Below are 27,179 nucleotides of genomic sequence, written 5' to 3' on the forward strand. Positions count from 1 at the left end.
GCCAAAGAAGTTCCTATAACATTTTCTAAGTAAATTCACTTTCTCACTCTCAGAGACAATTTTGTGGCTTTTCTCTTCAAATTTCTAACACCTTCTCACCTCAACGATCAGCTGATGACCTTACCTCAGATTTCACAGAGAAAACAGATGGAGTTAGACAATATTGACCTCATTTTCCTACCTCCATTTCTATGAAGCTGCCTAGATCTATACGCCTATGCTCTGCCTTTCGTCTAGTTATAAAAGAAAGGAATCTCTGTTCTCATTGTGAGTCAGCCTTTCCACTTGTTCCCTGGATCTTATTTCCATTTGTTTTCTCAAAGACTTAACTCCTGCAGTTTTTCCCTTTCTCTCCTACATTATCATTTTCTCCTTCTCTACTGTCCATTGACATGCAGACATGCTTTTCTATCCCCTTTGTCCCCTGCCAGCTACCACTCCATCTCTAAGCTCCTCTTCACTACAGAACCTCTCAAAAGTTGTCATTATTCATCATCTCCACTTCCTCACTGCTCATTCACTCGTCAGTGCTTGCTTCCCTGCCATAGAACCAGTTCTCAATCATCAATGACCTATCTCTTGCCAAGGTTCATTGTGAATTTTCTGTTCTTTTACTTGATATCTTAGCAGCATTTGATATAATGTCTACTTCCCCTCTTTATTGAAACATTTTTTCCTCACAACTTTTGAAGCCCTATACTCACCTTGTTTTTCTTCTTTCCTCACTGATAGCTTCTCAGTTTCCTTTTCTGACTTTTCCTCCACTGCAAGATCGCTAAATAATGAAGTGCCCAGGGCTAGATCCTTGGCTGCCGCTTTCATTTACACCCTCTTCCTAGAAGATTGCATTCAGTATCATTGGGTCAGATACCTTCTTTAAGCTGATAAAAGCACATTTCTATCTCCAGCTCAACTTCTCATATATCAAACTAGCTATTTGATATCTCCATCTAGAAGTCCAAAAGATATCACAAAATAATGGAGTTATTGGTTAATATCCCTAAAACCTCTCAAGCCCTTCCCAACTCAGTAATTGCATCCCGTCTACCCTGTTGATTGCCGGGAGAAGAGGGGGAAGAGATCAGATTTTATCCTTGATTTCTCCTTTCCTTCATATCCCTTTTTCAGTCTAGGCTCTATATGAAAAATATGTCCAGAATCCATTTAATTATCATCTCTAGTGCTGCAACCATAGGCCAAGCCACCATCGTCTCTTTCCTGGGCCATTGAAACAGTCTCCTATCAAGTCTCCATTCCTCCAATTTTCCCAACTTACACATACCAGCCAGAGTGATATTTTGAAGGCTCAAATCATTTCAAATTAACCCCCTTCTTCAAGGCCTCCAATAACATTCCATTGCAACCAGAATAAAACCCAAACTTTATCATCATAGCTCACAAGGTCCTGCATGATTTGGCCCCTGTCACGCTGGCCTTCTCTCTGTCTCCCCATCATGTCAAAGTCATTCCTATTAGAGCTATCGCACCTACTATCTTTCTATTTGGAGTGTTCTTCCCCCAATTCTTTACATGGCTATTCTCTTCTTATCATTCAAGGCTCAACCTAAATAGAGCCTCCTCAGAGGCTGCCCTTGAACTCCCTGTCTAATGTAATGCCACTCACTATTACTCTTTACTATATTGCCCTATTTTATTTAACAGTATCTCAAGTGATACTATTGTTTATTTGTTTATCTGTTTATTTTCTTTTTCTCTCTACAAGATTGTACACTCCTTGATTGCAAGAATTTTGCCAACTTGCTTACTTTTGTATACCTAAAGCCTAACAAAGTGCCTGGCACACAGAAGGTACTCCATAAATATTTGTCAATTAACTGAATGAATAAAAATACTCAGGGTCAGGCTCATTTGTCCTATCTCTCTATACATTTACCTGTAACCATCACTTCTTCACTTAATCTTACTCTGATGTTCTCTAAAGCAAAGAAAAAGAATATAAGAATGGTTTATTATAGATTGAAACTTTTTTTGTTTCTAAGATAATACTGTTATCTCTAAGGATAAGTCTACACAATTCTAAGGAAAATTAGAAAAAAGATTACTGAATTCTTATGGTCTTCATAATTTCCAAACTCTGCGCAATGTAAATTTGCTGAGTCTCAGTAACATCACCTTATCTGATTCTGAAGTTTATTTCCCTTGCTTTACAGGTGCTAGAACAGTTGGTCTAAATGATTTGATGGATGCTGTAAGTTACGTTAAGGGTAAGTTTGCAAGCTATACTAAAAAGATGTAATAAATAGCATTTTAATACTTTGTAGTTGGTAGAGAAAAATACTTTCTCTTCATAAATTTTTAATTCTTTCATATAATATATGTTTCATTTTTGTGGATGCTGCTGAACTTGTGTAAACAATAATTAGTGTTTATATATCAATGCCTATAAGCTCCCCAAAAGAGTTCTTCAACATATTAATAAATATCAAGAAGCACAAAACTATTTCTTGTCCACACTAACCTGACTCCAAGAAATTTATCCTCTGGTAGTAATTTAATTGAATAAGATTCAAAAAATATCTGCCCCAAAACCTTCAAATTTGAAACAGCCTAAATATCTAACAGAATGGGAACTGCCACATAAACCAGGGTCTGTCAGCCTAATAGCATATCCTGTATTGAAATGCTAACTGTAAAGATTATGTGGCAACTTGGAAACATGTTTATAAAGTAAGGACATTAGGTTGGAAAAGCAAAATACAGAATTGTATGTGTATTAGATTTCCACATTGTAAAAGAACAGTCTTTTTTTATTTTAATTATTTTGGGAGGAACAAAGCATACTTGAAACTATGAGATTCAGAACTCAGGAGAGTGTCTAAGTGAAGACAGACTTAGAATCCAAAGGGAACACACCCAGAAAATGTAGGGAAAAGAGGGGAAACATGTTACTTATCTGCAAGTTAGAGGAGGTTCTTATGGGAGATAGAGACTGAAGAGATACCCTGAATTGTTGGGATACTGGAGACACAACAGAACAATCACCCCAATAAGAACTGTGAAAGTACAATCATTGTCAAAGACCATAAATGGAATATGAAAAACTAAACATAGATTTAGGGTAGGGTGATGGAATTCTATTTTTCCCATTTTATATTAATCTTATTACATTGTCTTTACAACGAATAAGGAAAAATTACTTCTGTGTTGAGTTGAATAAAATTCTTGAAATGCATAGTGACCAGAGAAGCAAACTACAGGCAAATATTTTTTAAGTAAAAAAAAAAAATTAAAAATTAATCTATAAGAAAAAAATGAATTTTCAAATGGGGTAAGAGGAAGAAAAAAAAATAAAAATAAATCCCTATATGTAGCTTAATTTGCTATGGATTTTGCAAAAACCCACTGGTCAATTCCTAACTGATGGTATACTGTCCTTCTCTGTAGCCACCTCAGGTTCCCTGAGCCACAATTAAAAACACGGGATTTTTTCTGGCCTTCCTGTTAATTCTGGGTTTATAAGGAGAAGGGTATATATAAGCACAGACAGTGTTTTTCATCCTTTGTAGATAGTTCTAAAATGTTTCTGCAATTTATTTCTCACCTTTTCTAAGGAGAAGTGATTGATATCCAGGACTTAGACAACTTTCTAGCAAGTGAGGGGATTGAGCTCACAGAAGAAGAAATGAAGGAGCTGATGCCTCGTTTGACATTTAATGGTAAGGTTTTTGAAAATTCATTGCCTTCTTAGAAGTATGTTATCGTATATGTAAGATCCTCAGACTGATTCTTATATTTGTATCACCTAGAAAAATGTTTCTCAAACTTGAATATGCACATGAGTCACCTGGGCATCTTGTCGAAATGCAGATTGCGATTCAGGTCTGGAGGGTAGCCTGAGAGATTCCGCATTTCTAACAAACTCCCAGATAATGTCAGTGCTACTGGTCCATGGGCCACTTTTGCCTATCAGGGACCTAAAATATGAAAAAAATGATACATTAAGATTGTGCCTGGCCTTCCATTTCTTAAGTCACAAGTACAACTAATATGTTAATGTAAGCCTGAGGGCATGATTCCAGCCCAAATATAAGATCCATGTCTTAGCATGTGTCAGTACTTCACCTTAATGGCAAAATAATATTTTAATGGCAAAATGATATTCTATTGTATGGAAATATTACATTTTTTTTATCCATTCATCAGTTGATGATCATTTGGATTGTTCCCACCTTTTGGCTGTTATGAATAATGCTGCTACAAACATTTGTGTGCAACTTTTTGTGTGGACATGTGTTTTCATTTCTCTTGGGTATATACCTAGGAGTGAAATTGCTGGGTCATAGGGTCACTCTACATTTAACCATTTAAAGAACTGCCAGATTGTTTTTTAAAGTAGGTACACCACCTCGCATCCCCACCATCAACATATAAATGTTCTGATTTCTTTACATTCTTATCAACACTTGTTACTATCTGACTTTTTGATTCGTCATCCCTGTGGGCATGAAGCAATGCTATGTTTTTGAGATCTACCCATGTTTCTATAAATCAAATTCTGGTTGCTGCATAATATCCTTTCAATACAATTACCATAAATTACCTATCCACTGCCTTAGTGGTGGACACCAAAGTTACCAACATTTCATTTTCTTGTTCTACTACTACTTCTACTAACTATATAGTTTTATCTTTCATATTTAGGTCTTTAATCCATCTGTACACCATCTCTGTGTATGGTGAGAAAAGGATTCTACTTGTTTTTTCTCATATAGCAAACAATTTTCACAACCCAACTGATTTGTGATACCACCATGTATGGAGGAAACCCAAGCTCTCTCTACTATCTAGAGACTCTTGGGTAGGTTAGGGGGAACATACATTTCTCCTATTCCACTAATGGTTCAGGGTTTGTACTTTGAATTCTCAGTCTCTGCTTTGCATTCCTTCTACTATGCTGCTGATGTTTTATATTCTGTTACTCCACTGACATTGCCTAACCCCATCATTTCCCAACTCAAGGCTTAATGCTTAAAACTGAATAATATGTCCTTATTCTTATGGAGTCTGCCACCATTCCTATTTAGGAGAATTTTCATTTTTGTTTCTATTACTCAGGTTTCAGCCTCCCATTTTGTTTTTGAGAAGGAGAGATTAGCAATTAATATGTTTAGAATTTTGGAGCAAAGGAGGGAGAAAGAGATGTGCAGTTAGTCTCAGAACAAAAGTGTGTAACATTTTATAGAACTCAAAAATTACTTCCTTATCAGAATTCTTTTTTTCACTTTTTATTATGGAAATTTTCAAACAGAGAACCCTTAACCAGCTTTAACAATTATGAACATTTTAAGGCTATGTTTTGAAGGGGATATTGATATGTGTATTGGTAAGAAGAGCATTGAGGGTGAAGTCAACTCTTTTTCTTTTTTTCCTCTCAAAATGTGGGATATTTTGGCCTTCTAAACATTAGAAGATTAACTCTTAGGAGAAAAGTTCTGAAGATAATGGCTCAGTTTCCTGGGTTGGTTTGGTTTGGCCAGATAAAGCCAATATCAAGAAAGGTAAATAGCAGGCTCTCTCTTTGGGGAGACTTGATGGTGGGAAGAAACGAGCCTTATCAGAATTCTTGAGGGTGCCACCCCAGGTTCCTTCCTGCCTCTTCTCCCATTTAATGGCATCGCGGAAGAAGCATTCTGTCCCACTTGTCTCACAGCTGCTCTTCTTCTAGCTTTGTTTATAGTTCTGTGTCTTGCAAGTGCTATTCTGACCTAGATACAGTATTTAAGTCTCTGGGATTCTCATGTGTTTACATTAGCTTCTCAGATATCAACCACTTTCTTCATATTTTTCTGGTCTTGGTCCCCTCCACATCCCCATCAGTGTCTTCCAGTATGCAGACTGATCCCCCTTTGCTCTCTTCCTTAGGTCACATTTATAATTCTCCCAGCAGATTTAGTCATTAAAGGAAGGGCTCCTATGTACTAGGCTCTTTGCCAAGTCCTAAGGACACAAAAACAAAAACCGGTCACAGCCCTTGTCCACAAAGAGCTTATGGTCCAACTGAGGAGATAGGCACATAACCAAAATAATTTTGATATAATGTGATAAATGTATGCAAAAGGTGCTGAGGGGGCATTTCTCCAAGATTGAGGTTTCCTGGAGAAAGCCCTAAGCTGGACGAGTATGGGAATATCATTCCAGTCAAAGAAATGTACTCCTCAGGAGTGACAAGCACACCACCTCAAATGGTTGGTTCCAAAGAAATATTCCTTAAAACAAAAAACAGAGCAAGTCCTTCTCTCCCTATTCCAACTCTGAGCATCTGTCTACATAGTCTCTTCATAACTTTCTTTTAATGTCATTGGTCTGAGTTTGGAAAAGACGCTGCTATATTTGAGCCCTGGTTCTTTCTGTAATATCCCTTTCCGACATGTCACCCTTGGAGTGGAATACCTTGAAAGAAATAGAGATATTTATCTCACTGAAAGATTTACCCTTTCTTCTAACATGTTCACCTAAAACAAAATGAATCCAGTTCCAAAGCAAACCAGTATCTCTATTTTTCTAAATCATAGAAGTTCCAGACTGCCATGTTATTTTAATAATTCACAACTTTTATCAGTTATTATGAATTTTTATGTTACTTCCTCTGTATCTGATTCAAAATGTTTTACAGGAAATGGGAAGGTTAAAGTGAATTCAATAACGGAAAACCTGAAGAAGTTTGAACGTGAGTGGAAATTTTTGATAAAATATAAAATTGATAACTGAATGCTATGAATTTATTTTTATATGTGTTTTCTTGGTTATAAAAGTAATAATGTTCATTATATAAATTTTCTATATTCAAAAAATGTAAAGAATTCAAAAGAAAATTTTTAATAATTCTTAATTCTATCACCCAATGGTAATCTATAATTTTATCAACCCAAATATTTCTCTGTATGCATAGAAAATTTTTGAGCATTCAGTTTTGAAGTTCTATTTTCAATGGCAGACTTTTCCACAGCAGCTTCACCATTTTACATTCCTACTAGCCAATTAGTATCTATGCAGGAAAAAGATTCAAGAAATAGAGAAGAAAAGAATGAGAGGGGTAGAGGGGAAGAGAAATAAAAGGTGATAGGTTTTTCTTAATTCTACAAATTATGTGTTTTGTATTTGTATTAATCTCTCCCCTCCCATAAAGAACATATATCTATTTTATAGGTACTGCTTTCTGCGTGATATATTATACTACATAGCCTTCATAGCCTAAAGGTCACCAAAACTTCTCTATGTTTCCGTAACCTGCCATTGACTTTTCTTGATTTTAAAATAGTACATTATTGGCTTTATCTTGCCAAACTAAACCAAACCTAGGGAACTGAGCCATTATATCCAGAATTTTTCTCCTGAGAGTTAATCTCATGTTTAGAAAACCAAACTATCCCACATTTTGAAAGGAAAAAAGAAAAAAAGTTGAATCACTACTATTAAGGTATTTGGTTGTTGTTCTGGCCATGGAGTGCAGTGGAATGAGATGAGATTTTATGGTTAATATTATATATTGTACCCATACATTCACAGGAGAATTTACTAGAAATAAATATCTATTAACCATTAAAAGGTATATAATTAGTCGATAGTTTGTAACCAAAGTACTAATGAAAATGAAATGAGTAGCAGATCATCCTCTTCTTGAGTCAACAGGTTTTCAAAGTTACTTCACTGTTTTACATCCTAAAAGATGATAAATGAATTGTCCTAACTTCAATGCTTACTCTATGTAATAAATCATATAATAAATTACAGTACAACTATATAATCTATATAATGCTTTTTTTTTTAGTTTGATACCTTAAAGGCACCAAAAGAAGCAATATGAGTTAAGATGTGTATCACATACAACTGTCATTTTCCTACTCATCTGAGGAAAAATTAAGATAAAATTATATCTTCCTTTTCTATTTGTATAACTTCAGAAATTTATATAATTTTGACTCTCAATCTTGTCTTTAAGCAAAAGGAATGGTGTCTCTACATAAGTTGATGAATACTGCAAATGATACTAAAGGTGAGTATAAAACATGATGTGAACACATTGTAATGATGGAAATAATACTTTGACTTACATTTTTTAATCCCATAGTTATTTTCCATTTTGTCAGTTACTACCCTCTATCTACTTGCTGACAGGCACTTGAACACCATTCTCCCTCCTCTTGTTTTTCTGAATTCCTTTTGCCTTTATAGTACACACTAATCTACATCACATATGATTATTAGGTATTTATAATGCTTTCTAATGGCTTCATTTGTAATTAATTTTTTTATCTCTAATTACATTGTAACCTACTTGGTGCAATTTATAGTGCAATTACACAAAGCAGTTTTTCCTAACTTTGCCACTAGAGAAACTAATTCAACTCATTTGAGCTTTAGTCTCCTTATCAATAAAATGAAAATAGTGCATTTGATTAACGATCTATTAGTTCTCTTTCAGCTTTAAAATTCTAGGACTAACTTTTGTGGTTGAAATGACATTATCAAGAAATTATCACAGAATGACATTATAACAGAATAGGAGAAAATATTTGTAAATGATATATCTGATAAGGGTCTAATATCCAAAATACATGAAAAACACTTATAATTCAATAAAAAAGATAAATAACCCAACCTTAAAAATGCCCAAAGGATCTAAAAAGACATTTCTCAAAAGAAGATATAAAAAATGACTAATAAGCACATGAAAAGATATTCAACATCATTAGTCATTAGAGAAATGCAAACCAAAACCACGAGATACCACTTTATACCCATTAAGGTGACTATATAGTATAAAAGACAATAACAAGTGTTGATAAAGATGTGGAGAAACTGGAGTCTGCATATATTGCTGGCGTAATGTAAAATGGTAAAGTTTGGCAGCCCCAAAATGTGAAACATAGTTACCATTTGACCCAGCAATTCCACTCCTAGGGATATACTCAAGAGATATGAAAACATATGTCTATATAGAATGTTCATAGCATGATTCATAATAGTCAAAGAGTGAAGACAGTCCAAATGCCCATTAATTGATGATTGGATAAACAAACTATGGCATATCCATATGTTGGAATATTATTCAGCCATAAAAAGGAATGAAGTACTGATATCTCATCCCACAACATAGATGAACCTTGAAAATGTCACACCAAGTGAAAGAAGCCAGATGCAAAAGGCCAAATATAATTCTATTTATATTAAATGTCCAGAATAGGCAAATCCATAGAGACAGAAGATAGATAGTGGTTGCCCAGAGGTAACCGATATGGGAGGGAAGAATGGGAATGGCTCCTAATGGGTACAGAGTTTCTATTGTTCTGGAATTAGATAGTGATGATGGTTGTTCAACTTTGTGAATATACTAAAAACCACTGAATTGTATGGCATGTAAATTATATGTTAATGTTTTAAATTATAGGCTCACCCAAATACATATCTGCTTGAAAAAAGAAAAAAAAAAAAAGGACTCAGAATCTGTGCCTGTTTACTTGTCAGGCTCTTTAAGTGGGAAAAATAAATAACAGGCTTCCCCCAAATACAAGCCCTAACCCCAAATCACCTTCCATCTATCCGGCGTACCAAGCTGTGGAACCTAGCTTATGTCCTGACACTGTCAGCCATACAGATAAAGATCACACCAATCCACCAATTCAAAACTACCTAGGACATGCCTACAAGTAAATTAAATGAAAACAGCCCTTCATCCCTTCTGGTTCTGGATAGATAACTACTGATATATCTCAACTACAATACATGCCTACTCCCCAGGATATTTTTCTTCCTTATATATACCACCACCCTATTAATTTCGATAATTTCTGTCATCTCTAGTCACTCACATTATGGAAACCTAAATTTGGATGAAACTGTCTCACTTCACTGTCAGCTACTTTAAGGCAGGCATGCTGTCTTATAAGTCTTTTTATTCTCTTTATTTATCAGTTAGTAGGTGTCTGCTGAAGGTAACGAATGGATACATGTGTCTATTTATTTAACAGTTAGTTAGCATCTACCATGTGCCAAGCATTATTCTATGAGCTTGGGAGAAAAATCTCTACCCTTACAGAGCTTACTTTCTAGTAAAGATATATACACAATAAACAATAATAGTAGTATGACAGAGATTAGGGAGAAAATAAAGCAAGTAAAATGGGTACAGAGAATCCTGGAAGTGGGGGAAGGTAATCAAGAAAGGCCTCATTGATAAAGGACATAGAACCAAAAAGCTAAGGAGATAAGGGAGCAAGCCATGCAGAAATATGGGGCAAGAGTATCCATGCAGAGGGAAGACCAAGTGAAAATTCTCTCATACAAGAGCATGCTTGCAGTATCTGAGAAGGAAAAAGGCCACTGTGGCTGGAATAGAGTGAGCTAGGACAAGGTAGGAGGAGATAAAGTCTTAGAGGTAGGGGACAGGACTATCACATTCGGCCACAGAGACTATGCAGTGCACAATTCCAGGATCGTGCAATGAGGTATCCCTTGTTGAGGGAAGGAGATGGTACAGGTGTGGAGAGCAGCAGATCATATAAGCCTTGAAGGCTATTGTAAAAGTTGAATTTCTACCGAGTGACATAGGAACTACTAGAGGATTTGAGCAGAGAGATGCATGATCTGACTTAAGTGTTTTTGTGGGGTTTTTTGACTTAAGTTTTTAAAGGATTATCCTGATTCCTGTGTATAGAATAGACTCGGCAGGGGTGGATAAAGCAAGAGCAGAAGCAGGGAGACCAGTGAGAAGAACTTTGCAGTATTCCAGAGCAAAATATAGAGGTAGAGGTGGTGAGAGTAGTTGGGTTACATATTTATTTTGAAGATGGAATCAACAGTATTTCTTGATAGATATAGTCCCTGATGTATCTCAGGGCCTAGAACATAATAGGCACTAAAGAATACTTATGGAATGAATGAATTAGATTAGATGTAGAATATAATAGAAGAGGATTGGATCTTATTCAAAGGGTTTGGCCTGAACAGAGGAGGTACACAGGCCTGGAAAGATGGAATTGCCATTTCCTAAGGTGAATGGTTGAATGAATAGGTGACTGGATACATTCTATTATATTTATTGAATTAGTGAAGAAACTAATTGAAATCCATACAGATTCAAAATTATGGAAAGAGGAAATAGTAAAAATCAGAGTAGTGGCTTGCAGAACATGGGTTAAACAGTTTAATATTATAACTTACTGTTAAGTTGACACTAGGAAAATATTCTGACATTTTGGATTGACTGTCAAGAATAAATCAATGAGGATTAGCAGGTGGTTGTGACACATTTCTTTATATTGTTCTTTATTACCTATGTTCTGATTCTGTAATTCACACCCACACATACCTCAAGGGTGCTGAATGAACCACGTTGAAAACACAATTGTTCTAAAGTTAGAAGGGGTTTATGGGTCATTTTCACCCTAGGCCTGAGTCTGAGAAGTGAATGAGGTCACAGTTGTATGATGAAACAAACCCTTTATGGGATTCTTGATCTGATTGAAGCCCAGAGTGGTAAGTAGCTTGGCCTAAAAGTAGGTAAATATCCATATTTTTATGGGAATCTACACTGAGTCCTTTTTTTTTTTTTTTTTAAGTCTATCATCTCTATGAGAGATTGAGGTAGTTTTTTAAAGTAATGATAATGCTGAGCCATAAGGATGACTTCACAGCACCTTTCAAGTGCCTAAATTGTTGAACCTCTCTGGAGTTCCCAACTCTGTGGTAGGTTTCCAGATTTGGGGCACACGTAATTGAGTTGTTTAGAAATAACTGGTTTCTACACTCTGAGGTGAAAACCTGGGAAAACTGACTGAACTCTAACCAAATAGAGGCTTTTTCTTCATGGTTTAACAGCATATGATTGTTTATATGTTCCTAAGTCAGCAATCCAATTTTCTTGTTAGTGAACCACCTAATCACTCTGCATTTTGAAAAGATAATTGGAGAGAAAAACCAACGATAAAAGGGGGAAGCCCTACCAACTCAGCTTCTGGTCCATAGGCCCTAATTCTCAAACTCTGAAGAATTGGAAAGGCTATGGAGGCCACAGTCCATTCAGGACAGTCTAGGGTGGCAAAACTGCATTGTATCCCCACCCCCTCTCCTACTTTTAAGAAAGACCTGTGGGTTCATAATTACTGACAAGGCAGGGGTGGACCTCCCAGAAGGAAGCCCTGAGAAAACCTATTTACTACCAGGCAGGTATCCAAGATATAGACAATTAGGTAAATATTTTGAAAATGCTATGACATTTTATTCTTTCTGAATTATGACATGAAATGTTCTACTGATTTCAAAAAATAATTTTTGTCTTTAAATAGCTTTTTCCACATATTTCCAGATGTTTTATCTGTGTTGTGTGGTACCATTTATCTTTATATAGAATCAGAATGACACTGCTTGAAGGGGGAACAAAGGCAAGAAATTTTGCTTGGATATCTTGGAATAGAAAAAGGGGTCCTTCCATATAACCTTCCAACTTTGCACAAATCTCTAACTTGAATTTACACATAATACCATTTCCTGAGGCTCTGGACTTCAAACTCCAGGTCTGGAGCTAGGAAAGTTGCAAAAGAATATAGAGAAATTCATCTGTGATTTGATCCTTAATTGTACCTTCTGAATTCTAGACAGAGTTACTGGCAACATGGAAGTTTCTGACATTAAGTCAAAACTTAAGCTGAATCCTCTAACGAAAGTACCCAGCTCCCACAGCAAGAGGTAAGTAAAGAATGTATTAAAGTGATACATATATTATGATAAAGCATTATTAAGGGAAGGAATATATTAAATACCCATAAAGGCTATGATGAAACAAGTTAGATTGCTCTTAAAAGACCTTTTCTGTGATAAATTAACTTATAAAGTAAATATCTGAATTGAAGATAAAGATTTTTTTTGAAAAGGATATATATATCCTTTTTGACTGGACAGACAAAGAATTCTCCTTTCTGTTCTCCCAAATAAGAAGCTGTTTTTGTGTGAGGGGACAGAATACCCTAGAGGGCTTAAGAAGTTGTCAGTTATACATTAAGGTATTTTGAGTACCAATATAAAGAAGAATAAATTTAGAGGATCATGAAGAAGATCTAAACCCCTAAGCAAGTCAGTATAGAGAAAAGGTCTGTAGCTCAAATATGGCCAGTAAAATAAAGTCTGGTAAATTAGCCATGACTAAGCTTGTTCTAAAATTGGGAAGGGAAGTTTGCCTGTGACACTAACAATAGCTTTTTCTTAGTCTAATAACAAAGTCCAATAAACAGTAGCCACTAATGACTGCAAGTGAAAGCCTGATTTATACATAATCAGATCATAAGAAAAGCCTCTCTCCATTTTCTTTACCACTGTGAGAGTACTTCTAGTGTCCTTGACTATGCCACTACTGCAGGAATATATTACTCACACTTTTAGAGGCATGTGGGTAAGACAACCTTATAGCTGCCAAATCCTTTGATCTTATTACCCTGCATTACAAGCTGTCTTTTTGAAATAGTGACTTCCTTGTCACGGAAAGCAGTCAAGCAGACTAGATAATGCCACATGTAGAGTGAATTCCTACATGAGATGAGAGGCTAGACTGGGTTCATTCCAAATCTAAGGTTCTTTGAACTTTTGAAACATTATAAAATAAAAACTCTATTTCTCATGTTTGATCCAAGATAATATTTGAAATTCTGCCAAGAGAAATCTTTTTTTAGCACATCTAAAAAAACTTTACACTGCCTGGCCTTCTGTTTTCCTCTTGCTTCTTGAGAACTTCATATAGCTCCATCTACTACATCTTTTATATAATGCAAAAGAAATTTATATTTATGAATACAAAAAATATAAAATAACCTATCTGAATAAAGACAAGCTTGAGTTTACAAAAGTTCAAATAGATAATAAAAAGGAAACACAAGAAGAAATCGGTGTTAGTAAAAGCTGAGAAAATAAGACTACTTGGATGAAATTCCATGTAGAAAAGTTGAGAATGATCATTATGAGGCCCTACCACATCCTTTTCCCCCAAGTTTCTCTTTGGAAATAAGTTGAATCTACTAGATACTATGTAAAAGATACTAAATTTTTTTTAATATATATTTTTAAATTTAACTACCATTTTTAATATTTCTTCTAGTTTCACTTTTTTCAAACTGCTTCTTATAAAAACAAAAAATCGTCCATATTTTTAAAACTTTTAGTTCTAGTAGTATTAAAGCTAATGTATTTTAAGTAAAATTAATTTATAAAATGATGATTATTATAACTTTACTTTTAAATTACCATCTTATAAGCAAGCCCAGTTTTGCATAATACATTTTTATGTTCTTAAACTAACAAATTACTATAAATCTGTATAAAATTTCCCCAAAGTATTACTATTTTCCTCTTCTTCCAAATTTTATTTTCCTGAGGAAATAAAGGGTCACCCAGGATTCCAAACTTTCCTGAAGTGTTCTATAGATAATGTTACATAGATAATATAGATAGGTAAATATATAGAAGTCTATATAGAGAGACAGATTGATCTACCTCTCTCATATGCTGGTAAAAATACAATTTGGCAGTTAAAGTCATAAAATAATCATGAGTGCAAAAGTTTTACTATAAGGATATTTACCCTAAGGTTATTTTATTTAGTAAAAATTTGAAACAACTTAGATTTCTAATGATAGGAATAGTGTAAAGCTTACATTCTTGAGCTTTGGAGTCAGATAAACCTCAGTTTGAATTCCAGGACTTCCACTTATTATCTGTGGGACTTGGGACAAGTTATTTAATCTCTCTGAGCCTCAGTTTCCTCCTTTATAAAATTGAGGAAATCAGATTTTTTTACAGAGTCAGAGTGATGGACAAGTATAGGGCAGAGATGGACCTCAGTGACCAACATTTTCTCATTGTCCATCCTGTAGCTATTGGCAGTGACAGGAACAAGCCCCTTATGTGATATGACTCTGGGTGTACTGTGATACAGTCATTCCAGTCAGCAAAACCTAATGAAAAGAACCAATATTAGCTGATTTCAAATGTATTAAATCTTTTCATGTCTTTTCTTAGGGATAAAGATTTACCAGCATCTCTCCCTTACCAATTACAACACAAAGAAAAGAAGTTGAATGCTTCACTAATGCAAGGTAAAGAGAATCATCCTCAAAATGAGAGCATAAACAAAAGCCCCTTAAAAGAACTGATTTCTCTCTCGCGCGCGCGCGCTCTCTCTCTCTCTCTCTCTCTCTCTCTCTCTCTCTCTCTCTCTCTCTCTCTCTCAGAGAGATTGGGGATTTTAAGGGTTATCTACAGTACTCTGTTATTTGAGAGCAAAAAAAATTTTTAATTCAGTGTCTTAATTGTGAGAGGAAAAGGGGATTGATTACTTTCAAATAGATGTCTCCTAGAATTTAGACAGTCCTGGTCAAATATTTTTATTCAAAGAAGAACCCGTGAGTGGAAAAGAACAAATGCAAGGTCAAATACAAATCAAGCAATGGAGCAGTATAAACACAACTAAGTCTCAGAATTTCTCATAGAAAAGTAAATTATAATAGTAAAATGAGCTACACTAGCTACAGTTCATTAATCCAAACAATAAATATTTATTTAAAGCCAACAGTGTACTAGGCATGGAAAAGACCACAAGTCAGACAGGGCACCTGCCGTGATAGGAAGTCTTACAAGGAAGAAAGAGAGTTATGAATTCGTTGATTGTAACATTTAAATTACAATATGACACAAGTTATGATAGGGAAGTAAAAGAAAGTCTACTAACTTAGTCTTGTGAGGATAGAAGGGGAGTCCCAGCAAAAGATGAATAATGAGGGATAAATCAGTCAAAGACCTCAGAGGGGAGTATTCCAGGCAGAAAGAGTAGAATCTGTAAAGGCCTAGAGGAAAGGGAAAGCATGACACACTAGGAAAACTGGAAAAAAGTCAAACATGGCTGTTTCTAGGAAGGCTAATGCTTCGCCCCTCCGAGTTTGGAAGCAACTGAGAAATTGACCCAGGGGACAGAAAGGAATCAAAGAATCACCTTTATTGCTAGGAGGGCTGATTTGGAAAACACAAAAGATTGTCAAGATCAGAATTGCATTTTTTATTGCCTTAACAACAATAGTTTATGGCTTTATAAAACTTAAAGTTTTTAAATGTGCTTTAATATATATTGGTGCCTGGTTTAAGGGTACCCAGGATTTGTTGTAATTAGGTATTGTAAGATATACAGATACAGAAATGACTTCCATGGAGGAAGAAATTGTACTCACTAGAAACAAGAGGTACAACAAACCATGAAGGGCCACACACAGGAAAGCATCAAAGTCAGTCAGGAGGCAAAGGGTCGGGGAAAGTGGGCAGGAAGGAACAGGCAAGGCAAGATAAATAGGTTTAGAATTGACTAGTTCAAATAATTTCAGTAGCTCTGAGGTGTAGGGTTGACCCTAGTTGTCTGACACCTGACCCCGCAGTGATTAGGACAGAGGAATCGTGGCCTAGAGTGTAGGAGCCTGAGAAGGTAGGTGGTTAGGGGTACAGGCTCTGAATTGCTTGGTTTTCCCATGAAAAGCATGCTCATGGGCAAATCTTTTACTATCTCTAGGAAATGGCTAACTGTGAGATGGGTTGTCCCTCCAGGATCAGCAAGGCTTCAGATGTCAAAGCATTAAATACAGAAATTAGAAAATGTGGTTATTATAATGCTTAATCCTCACAACTTTCCTATAAGGTTAATTTATACATTCTACAAATATTAATTGAATACCTCCAAATCCCCAGCATCGGCTCCCATCCTCACTTTCAATTGATAACCTTGCTTCCTACTTCTCTATAATCAGGAATTCTGATTTTACAATCAGAACTTCTATAGGCTCCCACCTCAATATCCACCTCCCACCAGCATCTGTACTCACAAACTCTGCCTGCCTCCCTGTTCCACAAAAGAACTTTATACTGTTATCTAAAGCCAGTCCTTCCATTGTGGATTAGAACCAGTCATCTCTCCATATTCAAAGAAATGGTCTCCAACACCAATTTGTTTTCATTCTCTGTTATATCATTTCTATTATTATACAAACCTGCTGCTATTTCCTTTTTAAAAAAAAAAAAAATATCATGGCCTTATCTTCCCCTCCAGCCACTACACAACTTCTTCGCTCTTCTTTGTAAGAAGATTCCTGAAAAGAGATGTCACTCCTCGGTCCCTTTTCCTAGTTTCTCCCCTTTCCCTGATTCCTCTTAATGCTAGAGTATCCCAGAGCCTAGTCCTTGATCCTCTTCTCTACTTCATCCCACTCATACATGTGGTGGTTTTATCTCGTCTTAGGCTTTAAATACCATCTATATGCAAACAGTTCCCAAAAGCATATGTCCAGTCTGGGCCTGTCTCCCCAGCTCCAGACTTATATCTAACTGCCTATTCAACATCTCCAATTATATATCGAGTGGACACCTTAAACTCAACATGTCAAAAACTGAACTCCCAATAACTTCTGCTTATTCTTTTTTATTGTGGTAAAATATATGTTACATAAAACTTTAAATTGTAATCATTTTTAAATATACATACAGGTCAGTGGCATTCAGGTTATTCATGTTGTTCTATAACCATCACCACCATCCACCTCTCTAGAACTTTTTGATCTTCCCAAACTGAACCTCCATACCCATTAAACAATAACTCCCCACGCTTCCCTCTGCCACGTACTCGTAACACTTGCTCTACCCATAGCCTTCCCCATCTCAAATGATATTTCATTCTCTATTTGTTCTAGAAAAAAACTTAGACTCATTCTTGACTCTTCTCTCTTAACCTACCTCCAAATCCATCAGGAAATCTCATTGGCTCTACATTTAAAATATATCTAGAAGTCAGCCAGTTCTTACCACCTCCACTGCTACAACCCTGGTCTGAGGCACTATTATTGCTCTCCCACAATAGCCTCCTACCTAGTATTAATCTCCCTACTTCTACCCAAACTCTTACAAAAGTCTGTTTTTCTAGCAATAGCCACACTGATGTTAAAACATAAGTCAGGTGCGAAAAGGGGAGGAGCTGAACTAAGTAACTTTGAAAAGCGCATTTTGACTAGAAACTGTAAAACCAAACAGAAAAGGAATTGTGCATAAGTAATGTACTCTACTTACAATAGTTGTTTCTCATAGAGGTATAGATTAACAATTCTGAAACTGTTGTACATGTATCCTAGGATTAAATAAATAAGTGAATGGATGGTGGATGGTGGGAGACAGATTTCTCACCATAGGAGTGGGAAGTTAGAGCTAAGGGGAGAAGGCTTAAGTAAACCAGTGGTACTGGATTAGGGTCTGAGACATCAGTGTCAACTACATGTTTATCTTAATGTGAATACAGATGGATAGATCAAGAAATAATTAGAGATATGCATGTATACATGGGTAGTATACATGCATTAATTCCTATTTCTGTCCACTAAGAAGACTTAGATGCATTGATACCCCCATAGAAACGAACACTCACATCTTGACATCCAGTGTCAGTTTCCTATAAAATAACCAGAGTTCCTTGGATAAATGGCTGATTCTAGGGCTTGGACAGGGAATACACAAGATGAACCTGGGATAACTTGTAATGACAGAAAGTAAAAAAGTACTCAAAAAACAAAAGGACAGGAGCGTGTCAAAGGGATAAAGAAGCCAACTGGAAAGAGCTCACAACCACCAAAGCTAGAACAATTTGAGCAAGAAAAATAAGTAGTAAACAATATTGGATTGTAACTCAAAGTATAAAATAAATATCTCTAAGTCCATACTGATAAAATAAATGAATGATTGGGTATAAAAAAATGATGAGACAGATCTCTTACAAAAGATTTCCAAATAATGTATGTAGATGTTACCTCCTCCAGGAAGTAGAGCTTAATTCCCCTGCTCCCAAGCCCTCTGTCCCTTAGTCTGGACTTCTCTTAGTGACTTGCTTCCAAGAAGTAGAATATGGAAAAGGAGGGAAGTAACTTCACAGTAGAGAAACCTGACAAACACTGCTTTGGCCAGGTAATCGTGGTTAACGTCATCAGTGACAAGTCATGTTGATAGTATTTAGCCTTGATATAAAGGGCGAGAATGGCACTTCACTTCTGTGTTCTTCCTCCCCCAAATCTATAATCTCAAGCTAACCATGAGAAAAACATCGGGAAAAAAAAAAAAGACACATTGAGGGACTCCTACAAAATACCTGAATAATGTTCCTCAAAACTGCCAAAGTCATCAAAAACAAGGAAAGTCTGAATCACTGTTACAGAGAAGTTAAAAAGACATGACAACTAAATGTACTATGATATCCTGGATAGGATCCTGGAACTGAAAAAGAGCATTAGGAAAAATCTAGTGAAATCTGATTTTAGTACTATTAACTAAACTGTCTGCAGTTTAGTTAATAGTACTACACCACCACTGGGTTCTTAGATATAACAGACGAACCATAGGAATGTAAGATGTTAACATTAGGGAAAACTGGGTGAGGGATCTACAGGAATTCTCTGTGTTTCTTTGTAACTATATTTAAAATCAATCTGACATAAAACTTAAATTTTAAAACATAACTATGCCTACTCACACATTACCTCTCTAACTTCTCCTACTCCCCTTACTCATTCTACTCCAGCCACACTCATAGCCTTGCTATTCCTGGAACCTACCAGATCCATCCTCCTTAAGGCCTTTGCTCTAGCTCTTCTCTCTCTCCTCCCAGATATCCACTCCCTCACTTTATTCAAGTCTTGGCTTAAATCTCATTTAATACAAGCAGCCTATCCCTCAATCCCTGAAACTCTCAATCCCCTGACCCTACATTACTCTTTCATTTTTCCGTAGCACTTACCACCTTCTAACATGTTATTTAATTTACCTATTTATTACATTCATATAAGAGCAGAAATCTTTGCGGGTTTTAGTGCACTAATTTATCCTAAGCACCTAGAGCAGCACCTGGCACATAAGAGACGTACAATAAATATTTGTTAAGTTGCACTGATGCATGAATGCCTATTAACATGCTAGAAGTACTAGGAAAAAAATAGAAACAAGTCAGAGATGGTTCCAGGCCTAGAAAGGCCTGCCTTTTATCAAGGGAGAAAGATGTCAACCTTGACACAATTAAAAGGCACAGAGATGCTAACACTTGAATGTAATAAGAAATGTTTTATTCCGGTGCCATTTGGCATACACATTGTTCTTGGTTTATTTCTTCATTTGCTACTTTTTGAAAATATATGTTAATTTTTGTCCCATTCTTAATGCCTTGAGAATTTCTTTGAGAAAACTTCGAGTCTGTACAAAACATAAGACCCTGGAGTTGTATAGGTCTGAAAATGGGCTTACCTAGTCCCTCTTCTCCAGGCCTTAAGGCTAAAATGAAGGTGTTGGCCAGCCTGGCCTCTTATCTGGAGCCTCTGGAGGCAAATCTGCTTCCAAGCTTGTTCAGGTGTTTGGAATTCAGTTCCTGTGGTTGTAGAGCTGAGGTCCCCATTTCCTTGCTGGTTGTCAGCCAGGAACCTCTCTCAGTCGCGTAAAGCTGTCTGCCCTCCACAGCAGATTGCCCTCTCCATCAACAGTGGGTCAAGTCCTTCTCATGCTTTGACTCTGTCTCACTTCTCCTGACACATCTCTCTTGCTTATAAATGCATAAGGGACCCTGTGATTAGATTGGGTCCTCTCAGATAATCCAGGATAATCTATTTTAATTACATCTGCAAAATCCTTTTTGTCGTGTAAAGTAATATGTTCACAGGTTCCAACAATTAAAGTGTAGACATCTTTCAAAGGTCATTTCACCTACATATTTGGGTTTCCACCAATTTATTCCAGTTCAAATCTCACGGAAGGACACTGTCCTTAAGAAATGTCTATTAAGTACTCATATTTTTCTCAATACTTTTTCATAACATGATCTCGAGTCATTTGTATTTTCGATCCTGGTTCCAGTAGAATATGTATTTATTCTTAAATAACTGTCCTGACTAACTTAATTCCATTTCCTCAGCCTTCCAACATGCCTATGACTTCTTTAGCAAGGATAAAACTGGCTCTATTGATTTACATGGAATGATGTGCACTTTAGCCAGGCTGGGAATGAATCTTACCAAACATGATGTCTATAATGAATTAAAATGTGCTGATATTGATCGTGAGTACTTTGACTTATCATTATTTTTCTTATAAAATCTTTTTATGAATATATACTTTTTCCTCAGGAACTATATAAACATGAGAAATAAACCTCACTTATTTGCCAGAAGTACATATTTATGTTTCTGTTTAAGTATATCAGTGAGGTATGGGTACAAGTTATGAAATCATTTTAATGCTACAAAATAGACTCTGTGAAAAATCTTGTGCGGAAACTAAAAGTGACTGCCACATTTCAATATCAAATTTAGATTACCTGTCATGATGTACATAACAAAATGATGTGTCACCAAGGAAATCCAAACCCTTTGTTTCTATGTGAATCAAATTAGTACAAACCTTCCTTCCATCATTAGACCCCACCTATATTGAAATTTAAATGCCACAACATTTTAGTTGATATTTTTAAAGCATATAGATAATGTTTTCTGTGAATATACTGACACAGATTAGCAGCCCAAACTGGTATGTTGTATAAAATATATGTTCAACATATTATCTCTTCTCACCTCTCCCCACCCAACTGCCAGTGCCCCATGTGAGTCAATGTTACCAGTTAACTAAGGCATCGCTTGTTTCCATTAACCATGCCCTATTTTCCTATTCTTTCATTGAAACACACACACAACTCTAATAGCACTCACTATCCTTGAATAATAGAGGAAATGGGGTGTAACTTGACTATGTTACAATAATAGAAATATTAATGGTATGGAGTGGGAAGACAGGGGCGGATTCCTTATAAAAATGGCAGATCTCTAGGAAAGAAGTGACTGGATATGACTGCAGTGGCTAGGAGCCTCATTTTTGATGTTTTCACCCCAGCATTGCTTCTGCAGGCTCTGGGTGACTGGTGTAATGATGCTAAGACCACTTTAGGAAGCCCAGTGCTTACCTGAGCATATCTCCAGACCTAACATGCTCTGATTTTAAGTATTGAATGATCCACAGTGTTTTAATTTTTACATTTAACATATAATCTGATAATTTAAATATATCTTATATCCTTGTTCTGAGCCTTAGATTTCTGTTGCAGGAGATGGGAAGGTGAATTTTTCAGACTTTATAAAGGTGCTGACAGATAAGAACCGCTTCCTGAAGACTGTGGGTAAGTAGAGACATTAATGAATAGATGGCAGTTGTATTCATTACATAGTAAATATTATTCGTTTAGGCCTCCAATCAAGAAACAAATCAGGATTGTGTACTCTGGAATATGATTAACTTTTGTACTGCTTTTCCAAAACAATATTTGCTAAGCAAATTGATACAGTTTTAGAATTTTAATTTAAATGCATCCGGTCCTGCAGGAGATACTACTTTTTGGTCTCTAATGAGAACACTCAGGCAGTGGTGTAGAAAAATTTAGTCATTTTAATTCTTCACCAAGTGTATGTGCTACTTTGAGGTACTCCCTTTACAAAAGAAAAATTTTTTTTTAGAAAAATAAAAATATTCTCTCTCATGCGAACTTGGAGTAGATAATTCACTGTTCCCCCAAAATATCTTTCTCACCCTGATGAAGCTTCTACCCTCTGTGTAAGGACTGGAGAGTGTGCTGGAGGTTAGAGGGCTTGTTCTTACATAAGGTTATAATTGATGTGAAGGAAAACCTGAAATATCTTTATTAGTCCTATAATGGTTTGTTTATGAGTTTAACGGGCTGGCTTGGAAAATCTAATCCTATTCGTATATTATCTAGGATAAATACATTTCAAATTCCAGATACCGTATATAGTTTTTTTTGTTTTGTTTTGTTTTGTTTTGCTTTAGGTTTTTAAATATGAGGACTTCTTTACTTTGAAGTCAGGTTTTTTAAGGTCTAATATCATACAGTAAAATGTTCACTTTTTAGGTATAGAGTCTGATAAGTTTTGACAGACATTTAGGCACCACCACACATGAGATATAGAACATTTCCATCAACCAAAAAGTTCGTGCCTCTTTGCAATGAATTTCCTCTCCGATCCCAAGATCTGGCATCCACTGATCAGTTTCCTATCTCTTAAGTTTCACGCATTCATAGGCTATGAACTATTATTAGGATAAACAGAAGTTACTACTTCAAGTAACACTGTAGTAACAAGGGTTTGCCTGCAAACCAGAGATACGTTGATCAACTCCTTTAACTGGAATAACAGGACAGTAGTCTTTAACATACAATTCATGTTTATGTTAAAAGTATTACTATATTTACTTAGAAGTCATTGAACTAAAACTGTTTTTTAAATTCCATGATTATTTTGTCTGTTCAGTAATAAAAATGACCTTTCTACCTTTGTACAATAGAATAAATTTTGAATATTTTTCTATAATTCTCTAGTTCTTGACTCAGTATTGTAAATACAATAAAAAATACTGTCAGTTTAGTACTATTTTATATATATATATTTTTTTTTCAGAAGGCATTTTGAATCTTTTCTGTCTTTCATAGTTTCAGAAAAGAAGACATGTTTAGATTTAGCTGGCAACCCAGGGATCCTATTGTTTGAAATCCTATCAAAGCTTGTAGAGACTTCAGCCTTACCCAAAAAGGCTATAATGGAAATAGTAAGGTAAGTGACAAAGGAGCAAAAATTGCAAGATATTAACAAGGCAGTAACCTCTCACTAACATCCTACTTCACAGGGTCTGTTCCAAAACAAAGAAGAAGGTACGTGGGCAAATGCTCAAGTGCCACGCACGAGACTCTCTTCCTCATCTCCACAGTACTGTCTAGCTCTGAAATTGCAAGGCTGACCTCAAACCATCTTGGGGCCCCCTGAAGGCCTAAGATGGCTAAGAAAGTTCAACCTCTTCTACCCTACGCTAGAGAATCCTGGAGGGATGACACTTTTCCAAGGATGATTTTGGGTGGGCTTAGATATCTAGTTTAAAACAAGATGCTCCCATTCATGCAGAAATTACCATACTAGCTAACCTAATATGTAGATCACTAAATAAGTATGCAGAAATGAAATAATACAAAGTATATGACATAATTAATTGTCAAATGAGTGGCAGAGACCATTTATAAGTTTCCTGAAAAAGTGGGTCCTGGACTGGACAGTGGTAGAATTTGGTAGGGATTCCTATAGTTGATTATACCATTTCTCGACCATTTACTAAGTGCAAAGGTCTGAGTACGCACTTGACACACATTAGCTTTTCCCTGGATCATCTCCCTACTTGCTTTTTTTGGTTTCCCATCTTCTGCCTTGCCTGCCACACAGTCCACTCAACACTCTGTCTAGCTGACTCATCGACTCCTACAGCGCCAATGATCCTTTTAAAACACTGTCAGATCATGTCACTCCTCTGTTCAAAACCTTTAACACCCTCCCATTTCCCTCAGAGTACAAACCAGGTCTTTACATGAGTTATTGGTCCTCTATGTGATTTGCACTTACCTTTGACCTCTGTGACAGCATCTCCTGTTACTGTGCTCAAGCCAGACTGACCTCCTTGCTGTTCCTCCAGTATACCAGACGTGTTCCCCGCTCAAGGCCCTTGCACTTGCTGTTCCCTCTGTCTAATGCACGTTTTTACCTCTTCTCCTTTCTGAAATTATGCCAAAATAATAGTAAAAGTATTTTTGGTGGAATACCCACAAAAACAAGGAGAACAGCTGACAAGACATAGCAACATAGTTTTGGAAGCTGAGAAGGAAATGGATGACTGCTTACTGGCTAGTGAGAGCAGAAGCTGAAACTTGAACCTGTGATGGAGAAACTCAAGAAGCCAGTTCTCATTGCATAACACTGGCAGGCTCAGGAATCGAGATACCAGGATCCTCCGAAGGTGGGGCGTGCAGTGGGAGCCCTAAACAGAAAGACTGTTTAAAAATAGCATGAGAAGCAGGTCGACCCTTAGATTCCTCTCCCTAACCCCACACAACCAAGTGACTGCCCTGGCAATTAACTCACTGAAGAGACTGTACCTCTTCAGGTACAACCTGTACCTGATACCCCTGAGTCCAAACCAAAAGATTGTTTGGACTCAGGGGTATCAGATGTAACTGGAGATGAGGGTATCATCAAAATAATGAGATTCCGTGAAAGTCCTCTTACTAAATGGTGAGACCCCCCACCAGCCACCTTCCTCTTCCCTAGGTCCCAATGCTGGGCCCCAGGGTTTCTGATTCAGTAGGTTTGTGTGAGGCCCAAGAATTTGTACTTCTAACAAGTTCTTTCCTTGTGCTACCTATATCACTCAGGTAAAATATTAGAGAATCCTCTCCAGGGAAATTGATGGATATTCACAGTTACAAGTTCCCCTCATAAAACAAACTTCCAACCAATTACCTGTCAGTGAAGTTGCCACTCAATAGGACCCACCACACCAAAGAGCTTCCATTTAGCTTTAAAGAGTGCTTACTCTCTTAAACATGAATAGACATCCAAAAATCAAGACATATTAAAAGAAAATCTGTGTCTACAGCCATGCTACTCTAAAGACACCCGATCCCGTCTGATCTCAGAAGCTAAGCAGGGTCGGGCCTGATTAGTACTTAGATAGGAGACCACCTAGGAAGACGAGGTGTAGGTGTAAAACAAATAAAAATAAAAAAGATGAAAACAGGAGGGAGGGAGGTGGGGAGGAAGAGAAGGAGAGAGGAAAGGAAACCATTAGTTATAAATATAACCTGGTATATAATCATCAAACAGAGTTTCGAGGAAGGGGAGACTGCAGAGCAGCAGTTCTCAAACTTGAGCATGCATCAGGAACACCTACAGTGGGTATTAAACCATATTGCTGGGCCCCAGGGTTTCTGATTCAGTAGGTTTGTGTGAGGCCCAAGAATTTGTACTTCTAACAAGTTCTTTCCTTGTGCTACTGGCTTGAGGACCACACCTAAAGCCTTAGAGTATGCAGAGAATATGTTTAGGGAAAAGAAAGATGAACCTTGAAGGACCTGGTAGGAATTAAATTACACTCAGAGAAACGAGCATTACATTATTTTCAGAGGTGAGTGAGAACAGTATGGATGGTTAGGTTCGAGGATAGGGAAGGACATATCTGATTATAAGCCAGACTCCAATCAGAACAGTATGAACATAGCTCCTACCTAACCAGGGCTTCAGCCCCAACATTTAGAATGAGTTCTTTCCCTCTTCCTGAGAGGAAAAGAAAGGTTGCCTGTCACCATCCCAGAGAGAAGTGAAGCCTCTTGTTGCTGTAATAGAAAGAAACCTGCATGCATAATAATGAGAAGCAAGGTCTTGCATCTGGTTCTTTGGGACAGGAAGAAGCTACATTCCTCCTCTGCCCAGCACACTGAGGAGTAAGGTCTTCCACATTGGTACTGAAGTCCCAACTATACCAGAGTGATGAGAAACAAGTCCCTCCACCTTAGTGAGAAACCAGAACCCCACCACAGCTGCAAAGAGAAGTGCACCATTCCTGCAGCAGTGAGGAATCTGATCTGTCATTGATATTTAAGGGGCGCATGTTTTTAAATCAGACGTTTATACCTTTGGGAATATTTGTACTGTGGATTAGAGTCCCTCATCATATATAGCATGTTATGCTTATTCTTTTTTTGCATCCTTAAAGAATTTATAACCTAAAATGCACAGTAACATATATCCTAGATCTATTCATACATGTATGTGCACTCGCACACATGCACACACAAAGATTGCAAAGAATTGCAGTCAATAGTGATTTACTGTGGATAGTATTTTCTTCTTTATAATTTTCTCAATTTTCCAAATTCTTTGCAGTGATAATTTCTTTTAATTAAAAAAAAAATTGCATTTTAAAACCCAACAAAAAGTAATATAATAGTGGGCATGATTAATGTTCATATTCAGGCTGGTACCACCTAAAGGTTTGTCAATAATCATAATTAATAGGTAGGTATTTCCCTAAACAAGACTGGAAGGTCTTGGGGACAAAGAAGGAAGCAAAACCCAGGAACCAGATATATAAAATAGTCAAGTGGCCTGTGGCAACTATCAGTAGGTGTTCTGTAAATGTCATAGCAGGCATTCAATAAGTAATAGTGAATAAATATACAAATTAAATTTAAAATATTCAGCATATATAACTTGCAACTTGACTTTTTTTTCCTATTT

General features: G+C 36.5%; 1 protein-coding gene and 1 long non-coding RNA gene across 6 annotated transcripts in view; one reads left to right on the plus strand and one right to left on the minus strand.

Moving 5' to 3' along the window:
- EFCAB3 (EF-hand calcium binding domain 3) overlaps positions 1–27,179 on the plus strand; it is a 112,770-nt gene that overhangs the window by 78,811 nt on the left and 6,780 nt on the right. Inside the window, exons 37-45 of the mRNA XM_016128035.2 lie at positions 2,172–2,225; positions 3,573–3,677; positions 6,635–6,688; positions 7,961–8,014; positions 12,615–12,705; positions 15,025–15,101; positions 20,975–21,118; positions 22,157–22,228; positions 23,555–23,675. Coding sequence (XP_015983521.2) covers positions 2,172–2,225; positions 3,573–3,677; positions 6,635–6,688; positions 7,961–8,014; positions 12,615–12,705; positions 15,025–15,101; positions 20,975–21,118; positions 22,157–22,228; positions 23,555–23,675 — 772 coding nt within the window. The remainder of the gene's footprint in view (positions 1–2,171; positions 2,226–3,572; positions 3,678–6,634; positions 6,689–7,960; positions 8,015–12,614; positions 12,706–15,024; positions 15,102–20,974; positions 21,119–22,156; positions 22,229–23,554; positions 23,676–27,179) is intronic.
- The window catches only part of LOC107501713, a 44,903-nt gene that overhangs the window by 7,422 nt on the left and 10,302 nt on the right, over positions 1–27,179 (minus strand). For 2 of the 5 annotated variants that reach the window (XR_001594856.2, XR_004951352.1), the window contains exons 3-5: positions 24,786–24,921; positions 24,510–24,660; positions 3,806–3,935 (exon numbers count right to left, since the gene is read on the minus strand). This is a non-coding gene — a long non-coding RNA (uncharacterized LOC107501713). Of the gene's footprint in view, positions 1–704; positions 836–3,805; positions 3,936–24,509; positions 24,661–24,785; positions 24,935–27,179 lie in introns of all 5 variants that reach the window. The other 3 variants (XR_004951353.1, XR_004951355.1, XR_004951354.1) reach the window with 3 other exon arrangements.

Source organism: Rousettus aegyptiacus, unplaced genomic scaffold (genome assembly GCF_014176215.1).
Source record: "Rousettus aegyptiacus isolate mRouAeg1 unplaced genomic scaffold, mRouAeg1.p scaffold_m13_p_6, whole genome shotgun sequence".
Taxonomy (NCBI): Eukaryota; Metazoa; Chordata; class Mammalia; order Chiroptera; family Pteropodidae; genus Rousettus; species Rousettus aegyptiacus.